General features: G+C 45.8%; 2 protein-coding genes across 3 annotated transcripts in view; both read left to right on the forward strand.

The window, feature by feature from the left end:
* Window positions 1-6,597, forward strand: part of ATAT1 (alpha tubulin acetyltransferase 1) — a 32,129-nt gene extending 25,532 nt beyond the window's left edge. The window contains exons 10-12 of one of the 2 annotated variants that reach the window (XM_060239207.1): window positions 2,094-2,191; window positions 3,077-3,131; window positions 6,116-6,597. In XM_060239207.1, the coding sequence (XP_060095190.1) occupies window positions 2,094-2,191; window positions 3,077-3,131; window positions 6,116-6,461 (499 nt within the window). In that variant the 3' untranslated portion in view covers window positions 6,462-6,597. The remainder of the gene's footprint in view (window positions 1-2,093; window positions 2,192-3,076; window positions 3,132-6,115) is intronic. The other variant, XM_060239208.1, reaches the window with a different exon arrangement.
* A 2,635-nt stretch (window positions 6,598-9,232) lies between these two features.
* C5H6orf136 (chromosome 5 C6orf136 homolog) lies at window positions 9,233-15,986 on the forward strand. Its single transcript, XM_060239210.1, has 6 exons — window positions 9,233-9,521; window positions 12,050-12,583; window positions 13,506-13,594; window positions 14,463-14,663; window positions 15,440-15,509; window positions 15,621-15,986. The coding sequence occupies exons 1-6, from the start codon at window positions 9,390-9,392 to the stop codon at window positions 15,744-15,746; spliced, it is 1,152 nt and encodes a 383-aa protein (XP_060095193.1). The 5' UTR covers window positions 9,233-9,389; the 3' UTR covers window positions 15,747-15,986.
* The last annotated feature ends 557 nt before the right edge of the window (window positions 15,987-16,543 follow it).

A 16,543-nucleotide genomic window follows, 5' to 3' on the forward strand; every position in this document is an offset into this window, starting at 1 on the left:
AGTTACATGAACTGTATCATGTGGCAAAGTGGGCTGATCAGATATGACCATTTTGCCTGGCTGGGTGCAACACGGCCACAACTATAACAACCATAATTCTGTTTTCTCGTTGCTTTCTTCTGGAAGCTCACAAGCAGGGTATGCAGGTGGTGGACCTTCCTTCTCCTTTTGTTTCCTCTATATTTGGTAGTTGGAAGCATACTGACAAGTCCCACTTAACTGTGGTGGGTCATAGCTGATAACAGCCCCACCCTCCATTCATTTGTTTTGCCTTTTAAAATGGCACCTCAGCCAGGTGGCATTCATAACGCTGCCTCATGTTGATTTTTATTCTGGTGTTCATGGTAATGTCCTCTTAGGTCAGGCACCCCCTCTAACCCTGAGCTTTCAAAAGCGTGTTACAAAATTCTAGATGACCAATCAGTCAACAACAGGCTTGATAGCTACAAATGGAACCTCCCATATCAGAGACAGTATATTAGAATTGTGGTGAACCAGCCAAGAATGGCCATCTATCATACCTTGCTTGAGAACTTCCAGTATGCATCCGGCTGGTCATTGTGGCAGTCCTCTGGCTTAATTTAGCATGTTATGAAGCTGCTTTATTCTGCGTGAGCCTCTTGGTCTGTTAAGGTCAGTATTGTCTACTCTGACCGGCAGCAGCTCTCTAAGGTTTCCGGTAGAGGTCTTCTACATTGCATACTACCTGATCCTTTCTAAACTGATGTCAGGGATTGAACCTGGGACCTACCAGTGAGCTATGACATTTTATATATCACAGCTCTGGTTTATGATTCTCTTCATGTGTCTGAGGGCGGGGGTGGGGGAAGAGTAAAACTTAGTGTGTCAACCACTTGGACAGGAAATGTGGAGCAAGCAGGGACAAAGCAAAAAAGCACAGCAACAGCCTTTATCTGGGCTCACAAGCAACACTTTAGGAAATGTTCCTTATTTGAGGACACCGCTGCTTCATACAGTGGATTTGAAAGCTGCTCATACGTGGAGAACTCCTAGGACCCCCTTTACATTTTTGGACAAAGAGCTTGATCGTATTCCTTCAGGCCAGTCCTTATCTGTTTCTCTGTCCAACCTTCCCTTTTTATCAAAGCATCCAAGACTCCAAACTGTCTTTAGCTGTTAGTGTCCAGCATGGAAATAAGAGCTTTTGTTTACATTTCAATAAAGTTTCCTTTTTTAAAATTTCAAAAAAAAATTGGTCTTCTTGTCTTGTTTTTTTCTATATTGTTTGGCTTCCAGTGTAACTGTAGAACTCTTGTTTGGATAGTGCTTGGTACAGTTTGGAAGAAAGTCAAAGGCTTGAGCTGGGTAAGCCTATACACTTGAGTCAAAGTGCTTTCTTCTGTATTCCCAGCCGGGCTTTCTTCTGTATTCCCAGCTCGAAGACCGTGACGCTTTAAAATCAATCAATTCATGTTCATATGCGTGCGTATACACACACACACACACACAGAGCTTTTCTCAATTTGTAATACGGTAGGACTACAGGGAACCAAATAGGTGGGCTGCCTGTGGGATGTAAAACAGGCCTGAGACTTCCTGTATTCATTCATACGCTGTTTTTAAAGATCTGTGGGGTACCCAACATCTTGGGAGTCTGCGATTAGCCTTCCTTGTGCCTCATGGTGCCAGTATCTCTAGCCACTGCTCTGATGCCCAATGGAGACCATTCTTGACATACTTCCTTTTCCAGAAGCCAGTGTATGAATAGAGCACAGAGGTCAGACATGAAAAAGCTAGGTAGACCTCAATTCTGATTTGGGCAAGCTGCTTGACTTTCCATCTCAGCCTACCTTACAGGGTTGTGAGAGTAAAATGAAGAGAAACTACACCTGCAATCTTCCCTCAGGCAGACACAACATTGGGTGAGGGAGAAATTAAACACTGGCCACCACCTCCTCCTGAGAATAATCTTCCCCTGATGGGGTTAATTCAGAGTGGAGAAAACACTTCATCAGTCTCACCACCTGTTTCCTTCTTTTCTTGGGTTTGTTCTTACTTATCCTGCTCTATCTATTCCTTTTTTGCTGCCTCATGTCCATCATCCCACTTGTGTTTTCAACTCCCATCTCTAGGAAGAGCCCTCAAAAGGATGTTGCAATGGCTCAGAAGTGTTCTTACAGCCACTTTGAAAACTCGGCCCTGTTTCTGGAAGACCCTGAGAAAAGAGCAAGTGAGTGGGGCCTTCGCTTTTCCCAGATTTATAAACTAGCCTTATCTCAAGGGGCTAGGCAAATACATTTTAGAACTGTAAGAAATGAAGTGAATCACAAATGATGCCAAAGAAGATCACTCTTGACTGAAGCAGTTCCAGAGGACTGAGCCACCTTGGGAAACAGCATCCATGTTACTTCAGGGGAACAAAATGTTTGCCTCTGGTGACTGAACTATGAAAGTCAGGAGATGCGTGGGGCATTATAATTTGGAGTGTTTTGGTTAAGTAACAGCCACGTCACCTTTACAGGTGTGGTAACGGGTCTCTTGATGGCTATTAGCCATGACATCCAAACTGAACCTCCATATTCAGCGGCTGAGGCCTTCCCCTGATTCTTCCTAGTATTAGCATTCAGAAGTTTCCTTTAGTCACCACAGCTAATAGCTATTCTGGAAGACCTTGAGAAAAGAGCAAGTGTGTGGAGTCTCTTCTCTCCTCCTTTACTTTATCCAGATTTATAACTAACCCTATAGTAGCTGCTAATGTTTGGGTTGGAGGTATTTTTGGAGCTGTCATTGTCCTCCGAGAGATTTTGCTGAATGTCCCTGTTGTTTAAAAATACAGTTCTCCAGCAGGGGAAGTACTACAATGCCTGTGCTAATCACAGAGTTGGAAAGGACTATACAGGCCATCTAGTCCAACCCCCTGCTTGATGCAGGATAGCCTACAGCATCCCTGACAAGTGTTTGTCCAATCACTGCTTAAAGACTGCCAGTGAGGGGGAGCTCACTACTTCCCTTGGTAGCTGATTCTACTGTTGAACAGCTTAGAGTAAAAAAGTTTTCGCTAATATCCAGCCGGTATGAAACCCTAAAGGTGCCTGATTTCTTCCTGCTTCTTTAGGTGACTTAAAGATCCTCCTCTGTTCCCCAAGGAAGGTTGAGGAATCAGAACGCCAGTAAGACATTGCTTCCTTATCCATTGTCTCTCCTTTTTCTTTGACTTGCTCCCAAATTCTTCCTACTCTTGGAAAAGTCTCTTACACAAGCTAAGAAGTTAAAAGAAAACGGTGGCAGTGGTGTTGATAAGCGAAGGGCAGTGGCTTGCTGTTAGGGTGCAGTGCTTTCCGTGATGGAAGTCCAGGGTCAGTCCATATCATATCATGTTAAAGAATCTCAAAGAGGAGGTCCTGGGAAAGGTGGAGATGCTGGAGAGCCACGGATGGTCAGAGTTGGGCAATAATCTACTAGATGAACCAGTGGTTTGACTTGGTATATGATAGCTTTGTCATATATATGTGCATACAGTTTTTCCTTGCAGGAAAAGCATTCATTTATCCCTGGTTATATCTGGAGAAAAAATATGGGTATTCTTATGGATTAGGGTGCTGGAGCATAAAATAAAGCTTGCTTGGACTTGAGAGAACTTCCATCTATTCTAGAGAATAGGAATATGAAGAAAATAAATGAGGTGTTTCATGGTATTACAGAATCACGTTAGTTTCTAGGTTACACTGTGGTTTGCTTCATGGGTTATAAGATATATAGAAAGCACATTTTGATCCATAGATCTTAAAGAATATGTAACAACACTTACCTGAAGCAAACCCTATCGATAATAGTAGACCAGTGCCTCCAATTCCAAATCCAGGACTTCAACATTCTTGTCAAGCAACTGGTCTGAATGCCCCAGGGGCTGTAATACCAAATCTAGGCTATATTCAAGTTAGGGTTTGTAGAATCTTTCGGACTCAAGTGCCGTGTTCTACTGGAGAAAGTTTTTCTTCCAGATGTTATGTTCTCCGCATCTGAGAACGAAACGTCTGGAAGAAAAACTTCCTCCAGTAGAACATGGCACTTGAGCCCGAAAGATTCTACAAACCCTATTGATGTTACCAGCCGTGAAATCTTATATTCAAGTTGTTTAATTCCATTGGATCGTTTTGGTGAGGAAGCACTCGATTTAACAAATATCCGTCACGTGATAGATGGTGCCTAATTATGATAGATTTATTCTCACTCATTTTGTAAAATATAAGTTGCCTTCCTGGATCAAACTAAGGGTCATCTGATCCAATCTCTGAGAACCTGTCAACTTGCCACATCCCATGCAGCTGACCAGCAGCCATGTCGGTTCCAGGTTTTGGGGCCCTGGGCAGACTGTGTCCAAGAACCCCTACCACCAGCCCCTCCATGTCTCCCTTTCCACCCACCCTCACCCACTTGTGTGTTTCCTTACTTGACTGTGCATCCTTCCTCCAATCACGAACCCTTCCTCTGCCTGCCTGCACCGCATTCATACCCTTTCCCTGACAAAACTAGCTGGTGCATGCAGTTGTAGTGCTGTTGCTATGTACCACTTGTGTGCATCTCCACATCGTTGCTAGGAAGCTGAAAGCATGGGTGGTGGCACCTGCAAGCTAATGCCTAAGGAAGGGCATGCAAGACAAATGGGGGGGGTATGGGTGTTGGGGAGTGAACCCCACCAGAAGCTCTGGGCCTTGGCAGATGCCAAGGTTTCCTAGTGCCAGCCCTACCAGCAGTTGTTGTGCCACAAAAGGTACAACAAACAAAGGTGGTTCTTTTCCATATATTCTGGATGCAGGTGTTCATGGCACAACCAGCAGGGACAGGAGGTAGTTTGCGTCTCCTCCCTTTAATGCTGGCGATCGGAGCATGATGGTGTGTAATGTGCATCCAAAAGAAAATTGATTGGACATACTTTTATCCACCCCCTCCTAGGCTCCAGCAGTTCCTGCTGCCCTCTGAGAAAAGGTGGAGTCAGGGCAACCCAAAATTGTACATTTGGAGAGAAAAACCTGATCACATAAGAAGCATAAAAAAGAAGCTGTCAGATATCCCTCAGAGATGGATGCATTCACAGGGAACATCATAATTCAAACATGTGGTGTATTGTGTACCAGCAATTGTGGTGTGTTGTTGTTCAGTCGCACAGTCAAGTCCGACTCTTTGCAACCCCGTGGACAAAGTCACGCCAGGCCTTCCTGTCTTTCACCATCCTCCGAAGTCTGCTCAAATTCGTGTTTGTTACATTAGTAACGCTGTCCAGCCATCTCATCTTTTGCTGTCCCCTTCTTTTGCCTTCTGTCTTTCCCAGCATCAGGATCTTCTCCAGTGAGTGCTCCCTTCTAAGTTAATGCTAGGCTTAGTTTAGACTGCAGTAAGTGCACTATGGAAGAATGTATGGTGAGGCAGAAGCCTTTTGTTCAAATCACACTTTGGCCATAGTCGAACCACTGTCCCCAACACGGTGCCTGTGGGCACCATGGTGCCCGCTGACCCTTTCCTTGGTGCCTGCCAGGTGTTTTTAGAAAGTGGCAGGGCCAGGTGGGGCTCTTGCCCAACAAGGCTTCTGACTGCAGATTTTAAAAAATGTTGCTTTGGCACCACAGCACAAAGATCTTCACCATGTAACTGAAGTAAACTGTGGCAGCCGTTTTGGGGCTGTGCCCACCACGCTGTATCAGAAACTCAAAGGTGTCCACAGAGTTTAAAAGATTGGAGACTCCTCCTCTATGCTCCCCTTTCAAGTTATAATCTGGTAAATGTTCCCTCTAAGCCACAAAGTCCTGTGAGCAAAAATTCTACTTTGTGAGCTACTGGCATTAAAGTTGTGAGCTACTGCATAAATTAGTGTGCTCTGTGGTCATCCTTCCTGAGCTAAGACATAATTGTGTGAGCTGGAGGCTAAAAATCTGTGAGCTAGCTCGTGATAACTCAGTTTAGAGGGAACAACTGGTAATAGTACATGATTACTTCACAGGACTGGGATACAGATTTCTGGGGTGATAGTAACATTATTTATTTAAAATATGCCCATCTTTTCCCTTGACACTTCTTTAAACCATTATAATGCATAATATTTCCCAACATCGGTCATTCCCTGATCTGTCTGGCTGATGCCTTCTTTTTCTCTTATCAGGTCAGACACCACCACTGCCAGTCATTCACACCAACAAGAACCAGCTGCCCTTGGACATTCAGAAGATGCTGGCCATCCTCCTGAAGAATCCTCTTGCCCCATGACGGGCCCCCAAACTCTTGCTGTTCCGGAATGGACTAAAAGCCCCGATGCTCTGGCTGCTGCAATCCCCCAGTCCTCTGGTAAAAGTGACCCAGGTGTGGCTCACCTATCTCGGAAGCAGAACTGGTACAATCTGGCCAGGAGCCCACAGCAGATGATGCCCATGTGGACAATAGCAGGAGGGCCCTATGAAGCCAAAAGGATCAGCCACATGTACCAGCATCGCAATACCAGGCCTTGGTGACGGGGAATGGTGTGTTATCATGGCTATAGCGCCAAGTCAATAATGGACAGTCTTGTCAATCCAGGGAAGAACAATGACTCTCCCTAAGAAGACATTTTGCCATCAAAAAGACTTGGACTGAACAATTTAACCTAGAGTCCCCTCCCCCAAATACTAGGTTGAATTCCTGCGCCATTTCCCACCCCCCTTTCCTGCTGCTTTGGATCAAATGAGGTAGAAGCACATTCAATATATCCTTGCTGATCCTCTGTATCATGTGGTAACTCCTAATTTATTTTTCCCCATTTTCCTCTTTTGATCATTTGTGAAGTCGGTTTGCTTTCTCTTGATGCTCGTGTTGAAGGGAAATGCACCTGAACTCTGTATTTCAAATACATCAATTTCATATACTAAAAAACTGCAAACAACCCCCCCCCCCTAAATTTTACAGCATTCAAATACTGATGATGAAATTTGTCAGTCGTATATTGCCAATGATTCCTTCCCCATTTGTTGTTTACAATGACATTTTGGACAAAATTATATCCTTAGGCTGAGGAATTTGGATATACAAAAATATGGAAATTTTAAACAAAGTTTTGTGTTATCTTCACAGAACAATTCATCTGGATGTGCTTTAGTGTCTATATGAGATTGTTGAGCAAAGCCCTGAGAATCCAAATAGCCAGACTGGTACAAAGAAAAGAATGGGAAGGACAGACAGCGTGTGCAATAGATGAAGTTCCGATCTGATCAAAATAAATTTAACACTTATGAAACTACTTAAAAAGCCATATATTGCAGGACTGAATTAATCCAAATCAATGGAGTCCAGCAGAGGCTTTAATTCTGGTTAGCTAACCATGTAGATTTTTACTTAACCTCTTTGATGTAATGATGTCTATGGCAAAAAATCAGCCGTGTTCGCTGTATACCTTTTTCTCTGTAAATCAGTTCTCATTTGTACATCTTCTAGATGCGATCCTCCATATGCTGAAGGTTGCTCATTAGGCCAGAGTTTTTCTGTGATTTAATAAGGCCTCAGGGTGTGTCTAAATGCTGCTTTCCACTCTGAAGTTCTAGTCTATTTCAACCAGAGTCCTGGTCTTAGCTTCCCCTTGCTGGCTGTTAGTATTTGAGAAGGGCTTTAGTTTTGGTTAGAATGAGGTCAAATGGCATAAGAAATTTGAAAGGTGTGATATGTTTTATGGACCATTTAAAACAGGATTGACAGCTCCCGACTTGGGAACTTCTGGAAATTCAGGGGTGCTGCCTAGAGAGGGATGAGATGCCACTGATTTCACCCTCCAAAGCAGCCATTTTCTCCAGTCTGGTGAGGATGTCATTCTGGGAGATTGCGAGGCCCCACCTGGGGGTTGGCAGCCCCCATTATTTCCCTCCCCCAATAGTTATTACCTGGGAACAGGAACTCCATCTCTTTTGCTAATTATAACCCCACCACAGTAGAAACCAAACCCTGCATTCAGTTCTGTCTTATTTATAATTTGACTTTCTTGCTGAGACTTAAGGCAGATGACAAACATTAGAAAACAAGTGCAATAAAAACAAGGTGCTGTAACTATTCCCTTCTGTTTTACTACTACAATCCTATTCCCCAAAGGGCTGTAATCCTATCACTCAGGAGCAAGTCCCATTAATTTTCTTTTGTGTGATAGCTTTGGGCTGCCAGGTTTGTGTCAAAAGGGTATCTCCATTGCTGGGGGAAGCAGGCTGTCCTAGCTGGAACCTTTCTGCCTGTTGCACAGCCTTGAGGGTATGATATTTCCAGCATACTTCCTCAATACCTGATATTTAAGGTTGTCAATTCCAGGATCAAGAACTGGAGATTCAAGGGTGCTATGCAGGGAAGGGATGTGATGCCACTGATTTCACCTGCCAAAGCTACCATTTTCTCCAGGTAGATCTCTGTAGGCTGAAGAGGAGCTGTAATTCTGGGAGATATCCAGCCACCACCTCCAGCCCTATTTTTTTAAAACAATCTTGTATATGTTTGTTGTGATGCAACATCACCCGAGTCGGAAACCACTAGTGCTTGCACAGGGGACTATCATATGTTTGAGAGTAGTCATCAGGAGCCCTTTGAAGAATCTCTGCAACAAGTAGCAGTAAAAAAGTGTGCTTGAGAATGTCAAGTAAACGTTCAACAGGGGGCTAAACGGTATCTCCAGTTGTAACTGGTTGGTCACGCAGTATTTGAAAACAGGACTTTCTGGGTTTTGGAGGGGCCTGGCTCAGTGGCTTGGCATGCAGAAGCTCCCGGGTTCAAACAGCTTTATTCAGCCTCTTTGCAGGCAGAACGCAAACGCGGGAAGTGGCCGTTGGCTCAGTGGTAAATCATCTGCTTTGCATGGAGAACTGTCAGGTACAATCCCTAGCATCTCCAAGCGAAAAGGATAAACTAGTGGGTGCCAGAGCCCTGGACAGTTCGGGTAGGCAATCCTGGCCCGATTGTAAGAAAAGCTTTGTAGGTGTGTGCATTTCCAAGCGTTGCAATGAAAGGAACCTCTGACTTAAAAATGAAATGTGAAAAAATAATTACCCTATGGTAAATACGTACGTAATTCAAACACTCTTGTTCCTGGAGGGAAGAATGCCTGCCTCCAGATTGCAACTGCGAACCGGAAGAATTCTTAAAGAACGCAAAGCGCCTTTCCTCTTTACGCAGACGTGAAAAGGACAAAAAAAAAAATCTGTCGGGATCGCTCCTGTTTTTGTAACTCCGAGCGCTGGCAACTTCAGGCCGCATGCGCACTCGATCCTCCTTCAGCCAAGGAGACTACAGCAACGCGCTTGCTCCGAACAGGACTGTTAGTTCGCGCAGGCGCCGTGGTTTCGCCGGCTGAAGCGGGCGGATTCTGAGAGCGGCGGAGGGGTGGGCTCTACTTGCCGGAGGGGGGGGTGGGTGGGGAGCCACCCCGTGCCCACGCCATGTATCAGCGGAGCCGGGCAGTCGCTGGGCGCCTCGGACCCCGGTGCTCCTGGGGATGGGAGGGCAGCACCGGAAGGTGCCGTTGGGCGGAAGGCGACTCGACTAAATGCTGTTACCGGGCGCGGCCGCAGGTGAGTGGGAGGATGACAGAGGGACCGGCGGATGACCCGGGGGTGGGGGGACGCGGTCCGGTGGGCGTGGCCAGGTGTGACTGTCAAAGAGTGTCTAGCGTGCGGGAAGGGGGAGACGGCTGGAGGGTAAGAGAAGGCACATGGTGGCACAAGAAACCCTGTGGTTCACACGTGCAAGAGAATGAGTTGTGTTGAGGTGATGGAAGGCACTGCAGCTCTTCAGACTGCAACTCGCTTTTTTGAAAGATCTCTAAACGATTTTTAACCCCCCCCCCCCCCAAAGCAAGCCAGCATAACGTACACAGAAGTGCCAGTTTTCTGTTTGTGGAGGTGCACGGTAAAGGAAGGCTCTAGGTTGGAATCTTTGAAGTTAGTGGTCAATACGCTCAGGATGGACGGAAGGAAACGTTGTGTTACTCAGTGATTGATTAAATTGTGGGAATTCAGTGGACTATATATAGGTCACACAAATTGCTTTAAAAGGGGATTAGACAGCTTCCTGGAGGAGAGGGCCATCAGTGGCTACTAGCCATGGTGGCTGAGGGGAACCTCCGCATCCTGAAACATAAACCTGTGAATACCATTGCTTAGAAGGCAACACTGGGGAAAGGCTTTCACCTCTACCTCTCGGTCTTCCAGGGCAACTGCTGTGTGAAACAGGATACTGGCCTTGATAGTCCACTGGTGATCTTACATTTCTACATTTTCTTTCACCAGCAATCTGTAGTGGTGCCGTCCATTCTATGATCACATTACGCTTTCTTTCAGTTTTGCATGCGTGAGACCCCTAGCTGGAGGTGATGAGGATTCCTGCAGAGACCTTCTATATGTGAGGCCTGTACTTTGCCACTGAATTATAAACCCTCCCCATAACAACAGTAATTAGTGCTACATGGTGAGCAGGAAGCTGGAAGATGGCATTTGGTAACAGAAAAATAAGGTGGAGCTTCTCAGAATCCACATAAAATCTGTGTATCTGTAATTCTGACCACTAGGAAGGCTAGTTTATCTGTGTTCTTGCCCCATTTAATATATTTGCTTTCATTACAACAAGGGGAGGGTGATGGTAGAAATGGGAGGGGGGAGAGAGCTTTGTATATGGCCCTAAAAGTTGTCTTAGGAGTTTTTTAAGTGACATCAACTGTCTGCTAGCTTTCCCTGAACACCCACATATTTTCAAGCTTTGTTTTGAGCATTCTTGTGAGCCAGAAAGCTGATTCAGTGTACCAGGTTCTGACCCAGATATAGCCTTTGCTGCTAGATGTAATTGCAACAGCTGTTCATGGAGTGCTTAATGCTACGGAGAACAAAAGTATTATGTAGTTTACTGGACTTAAACAAAAAAAAAACAGGGCTAGCATGGGGAGACGAGGGAGGAGATCAAATCCTCTGAGTTTGCTGGCCCTCTGATATATGGCTAGGGCAGGGGTGCCAAACATGTGACCCATAGGCCGGATCAGGCCCCTGGAGGGCTTCTATCAGGCCTGTGAGCAACCCACTGTTGTCCGTTTCCTTCTCCCTCTCTTGCTTCCTTCTGCATCATAGCTTGTTTTGCCAGGCTTGCTCAGTTAAGCTACAGAACAAAGCCTCTATTTTTCTCCATTGGCTGACGAACACATGAAGCAACTTAAGCACAAAAGCTTGCAATGCCCAGCCATTTCTGGGTCTTAGACTCAAAGTATTGACCATGAAATTTCTGTAATAAATGTCAGTAAATCAAAAGTAGATTTTCAACTTACAGATACACACCTGATACAACATACTCGATTGCTGCAGCACAGACATTGTTTCCAGATTTCGATGCATTAATTCAAAGCAAGAGGTGTTAGTTATCAGGGATAAATAAAATATTGCATGAATGCTAATCTTAAGAAGACGACCACTGCAGATTTATACCCCGCCCTTCTCTCTGAATCAGAGACACAGAGCGGCTTACAATCTCCTTCCCCCATAACAGACACCCCGTGAAGTGGGCGGGGCTGAGAGGGCTCTCACAGCAGCTGCTCTTTTCAAGGACAACTCCTGCCATAGTTATGGCTGACCCATTAAGCATGTTTTAAGTGTTTAAAAAAAATCTGTGTGTTTGTGTCCTTTATGAAATCTTTACATCTTTATAAAGTCTTTGTATCTGTTACCTGGCATTACATTTTATGACACACATGGCCCTGCCTGTCAAGGTCACATTCATGTCAGATCTGGCCCTCATAGCAAATGAGTTTGACACCCCTGGGCTAGGGCTTCTGTTTTCCCCTGATGCTCTTCTGGAGGGGAGAAGGTGTAAAATCCCAGTGATTCTGGCACCTCTGATCGGTAATGGCTTCCCCTTCACTTCTGTACAGATGAATCAACCATGCTGTTCTCTATGAAGGTGAGATTGGATGACCCAAGTGTGGCATGTGTGTTAGGTTCAGGCAGCCTTTAATGGCATATAAGGATATGTGTTCCTCTCAGCAGACCAAGGGCAGATCAGAACTCCATGTGGCAAGCTAGTTGTCATTATCCTCAAAGACCTTTTGTTTCCATTCTAGGACCTCGATGCTTCTTGGGATAAGCTACCTCCAGGGCTTGTTCCTGTGGCCTCCATAGGGCCGACATTCCACTCACTTTTCACCAGGAAGCCATTGGAAGCCTCCACCACCCTCCCAGCTCTGCTCAGCCCTAAACAAGGCAGCTTTGCTGTTATCAATGGAAGTGAGTCAAAGACCAGACTTTGTTCGCCAACACCCCTGCCCAACCTGGAGACAAGGGCCTTCATTCGCCCTGCTGTGCTGTCTCCTCCTGAAGGCATGGGGGATGCTGTAACATTGGTGAATGAAAGGCAAGAAGATGACATAGTGCTCAGGGACGGTGAAGGGCTGGATGGTGCCTCTTTAGACTCTTTGCACAGCCTGTTCCATGGCTGGCAGTGCCGCTCACCCTACCAGGCTCCCGAGGTAGCTCTGGGTCCACTCACACCCTTCAGAGCCACAGCAGGAAGTCCGTCTCCAGCCAGTTCTTCAGGGAGTGATGATTCCAGCATGGAGGAGCATCTTACAGTCATGCACCAGAAATTACGGAGCGAGGTAGGTGTATAAGGATCTCATGTTGTTTGGGGCTTAAGAGTGTTTCCTTCTTACTGGGTGTTTAGGGTTGGAAGACGTCTCAAACCCAGTTTGCCACATTTGTCTGAAAAGCCTTCAGATAAGTACAATCTTTCACATGTCGGAGAAATCAGCACTGGAGTTTCTAAAAAGTGCCTTCCCCCCTCCCTTTTGAGGGTGAAGAAAGAGAGTTGGTTTTATATCCCTGCCCTTCACTACCCTAAGGAGTCTAGAGTGGCCTACAATCTCCTTCCTTTTCCTTTCTTACAACAGACACCCTGTGAAGTAGGTGGGGCTGAGAGAGTTCTGAGAGAACTGTGACTGACCCAAGGTCACCCAGCTGGCTTCATGTGAAGGAGTGGGGACTCAAACCTCGTTCTCCAAATTAGAGTCAACTGCTCTTTAGGACTACACCAAAGTGGCTGAGTTGAGGCTGAAGGCTGGGATACAAAGAACAGTGTGATTTCTGTATGCACGTTTGACTTTGCCTCTCCCACAACAATTCTCCCCCCTCCCTGCCAAATGACTTGCAAGGGTTAGGGCCCTCTGGGGTAGAATCTGGCACATTATATGCACTGAACCACTTCAGGCACACAGGGATTTCTGAATTCCTACCCAAGTTATTTGAATGGTGACAGCTTGTATCTGAAGCTAAAAATGAAGTCCAAGTACCAGAGCTGGAATTTCCACATACAAAAGTGAGGTTTTGAATTAGAGCTTTCCAAGAACTTGTTTCCGCTATAATTCACAGGCCAAGTAGCCTGCTGCCTGAAGGGACAATTGCTAGCTGTACAACAGATGTGAAAACTAAGGCCCAAGGAGGCTAGGAGACTTTGCCAAGATGTAGAGCACGAGTGGTTGGGCAGGGAGTGCTTCACATTTTTTTTTCTCCTTGTTCTTCCAGTTACCAGGCTTCTTTTTGAAGAGACACAACTATGGACTCTACTCCCAGGATGTAGAGTTTGACAACGAGATTCTGCACCTAAAGACTCGGTCAGTGCCAGGGACAGCCTAGGTTACATTCAAGAAAACTGGCACCCTAAATTCTCTTAAGCCTGTCACTTATTGTGCAGCTACCATCCCATAGTCCAGATCTGACCCCCAGTCAGCCAGCAGTTGGTTTTCTGCATGCTTCTGGCCTTCTAGTAACTCAAGGGGCTTTTCATCCCCCTTCCTTTCATCTGTCTTCCAAAGGCCACCTCAGCCATGAATTTGTATGCGGCGTGTTGATCTGGTATTTTCATTCTCAACTTTTGGTGGATGAGTGGCTCCCCCTTTCATGCCTGTGGTCTGACTAGGGGCACCAGGTCTCCTACTCCATTCTAGCAGGAGACCCCCTTCCTAAACTCCCGCTGCTGTTGAGTGAAGTAGGAATGTTGCAATCAAGGCTGAACATGCATGTGTGAGCAAACCCCTAATTGGTCTCTTTAGGTTAAGAGAGGGGAGGCTGGGGAATTGTTCATGTAAACTTTTATAGATACTAGAGGACTGCATGGAACGGAACCATTCATTTTTCAAAGAACGTTAAAGAGGTATCTGTACATTTTTGGGGGTCTGACTGATCTTTTGCAGAGAAATGGAGGAAGATTTGCAGTGTTTCACTGTGATAGGAAAGTATGATCCACTTGCCTCAGTTGGGACAGTATGGTAAAAACCACACATGCCTTTCCTGCAAAAAGAATGATAGGGAAGGAAGAAATGCTAATGGAAGAGATCTAGTATAGTACAGAAATAAGATAGTAACAATGGGATTGTCACACATCTACACTGTGAGAATGTAATATATAAGAGTCCTTTGTTATTGATGGCATGCAAAAACTTTCTCTTACATCGATTTCATTTTCCCCATTTCTATCACCAGTGGCCGAGTCATGTACCAGCTGGCATTGACCTTATGCCGTTTCGTGGCCTGGAACTACTTTGCTGACTTGCGGATGGAAGTGCTGAAGATGACACAGCACTCTGAGAACTGGAGCATCCAAGCCCGGTGGCGCATTACGGGACTGCCTTTCCACATCCTCCTGCTTCGTTTCTACAAGAGGGACAAGGCTGAGCTGTACAGGTGAGACGTTCCCCTGTGAGCTGCTGTTTTGTCTTTGAGCAGAGTCCGTGCATTTTCTCTTCTCCTAGTATAGGAAGCCTCTCACAAGGCAGCAGTGGCACTTGGTTAGGGCAGTGCAAACACCGTGCTCCTCTTGCCGTTAATCCAGGTTTTTGAGGCAAGGCTGGTCTCCTGGAAGCATGGCAGAACTTTACTTGAGCTTGTGAAGGAGATTGCACAGAGTTAGATCTGTATGTATGGGGCGGGGAGGTGACCATCCTGGACATCATTATTACAAAAAAATAATTCCCATTAAGAAACTTAAACAAAACGGTCTTACACTTAATTTTTTAAAAATAGCATCTTAAGTTTGCTGAGGGAATATATTAATAGTGCACAAAGGCCTTGTTGCTCCTGAACTATGTCTTTGCCTTGGAAAGACCATAGCCCAAGCATGCCAGAGTTCAGGTGCTAAGCAGAGTCAGCCACATTCAATTTTGGCTGGGGGAGCAGCAAGGGAGACAGGAGGCTGCTGCACAGAGGAAGACAATGGCAAACCCCATCTATGCTTATCTCTTGCCCTTTGGGGCTGGGTCACCATGAATTGGTTGTAACTTGATGGCACCAGCTGCTTCTTTGGAAAGACCAGGCCATTCAGCTTTGGAAGCAGGCAACAGGTAGTTTTAAGTAAAGACGAAATATCCTTATGCTGCTCTAGCAAGATGCTAAAAATATTTAGCATGTAGTAACTCACTTAAAATGAGCCTTCACCTTTTTTTTTTTAATTCCCCTTCTAGGACCTATGATGCCTATTCCACTTTCTTCCTAGATTCCCAAGGATTAATTAAATGCCATAGGGTAAGCAAGGTGAGTTTTCAGGAGGGATGTCCTCCCCCACCCGGAGCTTTGCCTGCATCTGGAAAGGAACTCCTTTTACAGCAACTGTCAGACTGATTGTGCACATTTCCTTCCTTGCAGCTGATGCCATCTCAGCCTCCCTTGACCAAAGTGAAGAAACTCCTTGTCGCCTCCTTGTTGGGCCTGGGGCTTTCCGACCAGAGGCCCTCCCTGCAGCTCTTCTTTATGGCTCTGGTTAGCAAATAGCAGGGGCTCCCGCTAGGCTGTCGGAACAGTTGAGGCCGAGCGTGCTTCTCATGTCCCCTTTAGCGCACCTGCCCCACCGCAGGGTGAGGACGTTGCTAGCAGCTCATTATGTATCCATGTTGCCTCTGTACAGGGAGGGTGGGCGTGGCCTCATGTTGCTGCTGTTAATCCTACCCAGTAAGTGCTGTAAAGATGGTTTGTAATTTAATCTGTACATAATAAAGGTTTATGTTAAAGAGAGTCTGGTTGGTTGGGGTGGCTCTGTCAAGAGCAAAAATTGGGCTATAGGCGTTTACAGGGAGAGCAGTGAACTTTGAACTAGTGTTGAGCAAACACGAGTCCCTGTTCGGCCAAACCTTTTGCCCTTCGAGGGCATGTGCAAACAGTCCTTTGAAATGGCAGCTGCTTCTCTAGAGGTAATGTGCAGTAGTGTCCAAGTATTGGGGGGTGGGGGGTGTTTGGCAAGAGCAGAAGGGATTATGCTGTGTGCGTTGTTTGGGGTCTTCTCCCTGCACCCCCAAAGATTTGCCATTCAAGTCTGAGCATAAAGAGCAGCTTCTGTACCAAGAAGAGACCCTCCCCAGCCCCCCTATTTTATTAAATGGTCCATATAGCTTATGTTTACCTCTGGCTTTGAAAATGTCACAAGGTCAACTGCAACTAACCCCAACCTGTCAGTGTGGAGAGCTGCTCTCAAAGAACTGTTAAACCAGCAGTTCATAGCAATTTCCCCCTAAGTACACAGGCATGTGTCTTAGATATGTTCAGGACTTTTTTTGTCATAGGAATTCCTTTGC

Source organism: Heteronotia binoei, chromosome 5, assembly GCF_032191835.1.
Source record: "Heteronotia binoei isolate CCM8104 ecotype False Entrance Well chromosome 5, APGP_CSIRO_Hbin_v1, whole genome shotgun sequence".
Taxonomy (NCBI): Eukaryota; Metazoa; Chordata; class Lepidosauria; order Squamata; family Gekkonidae; genus Heteronotia; species Heteronotia binoei.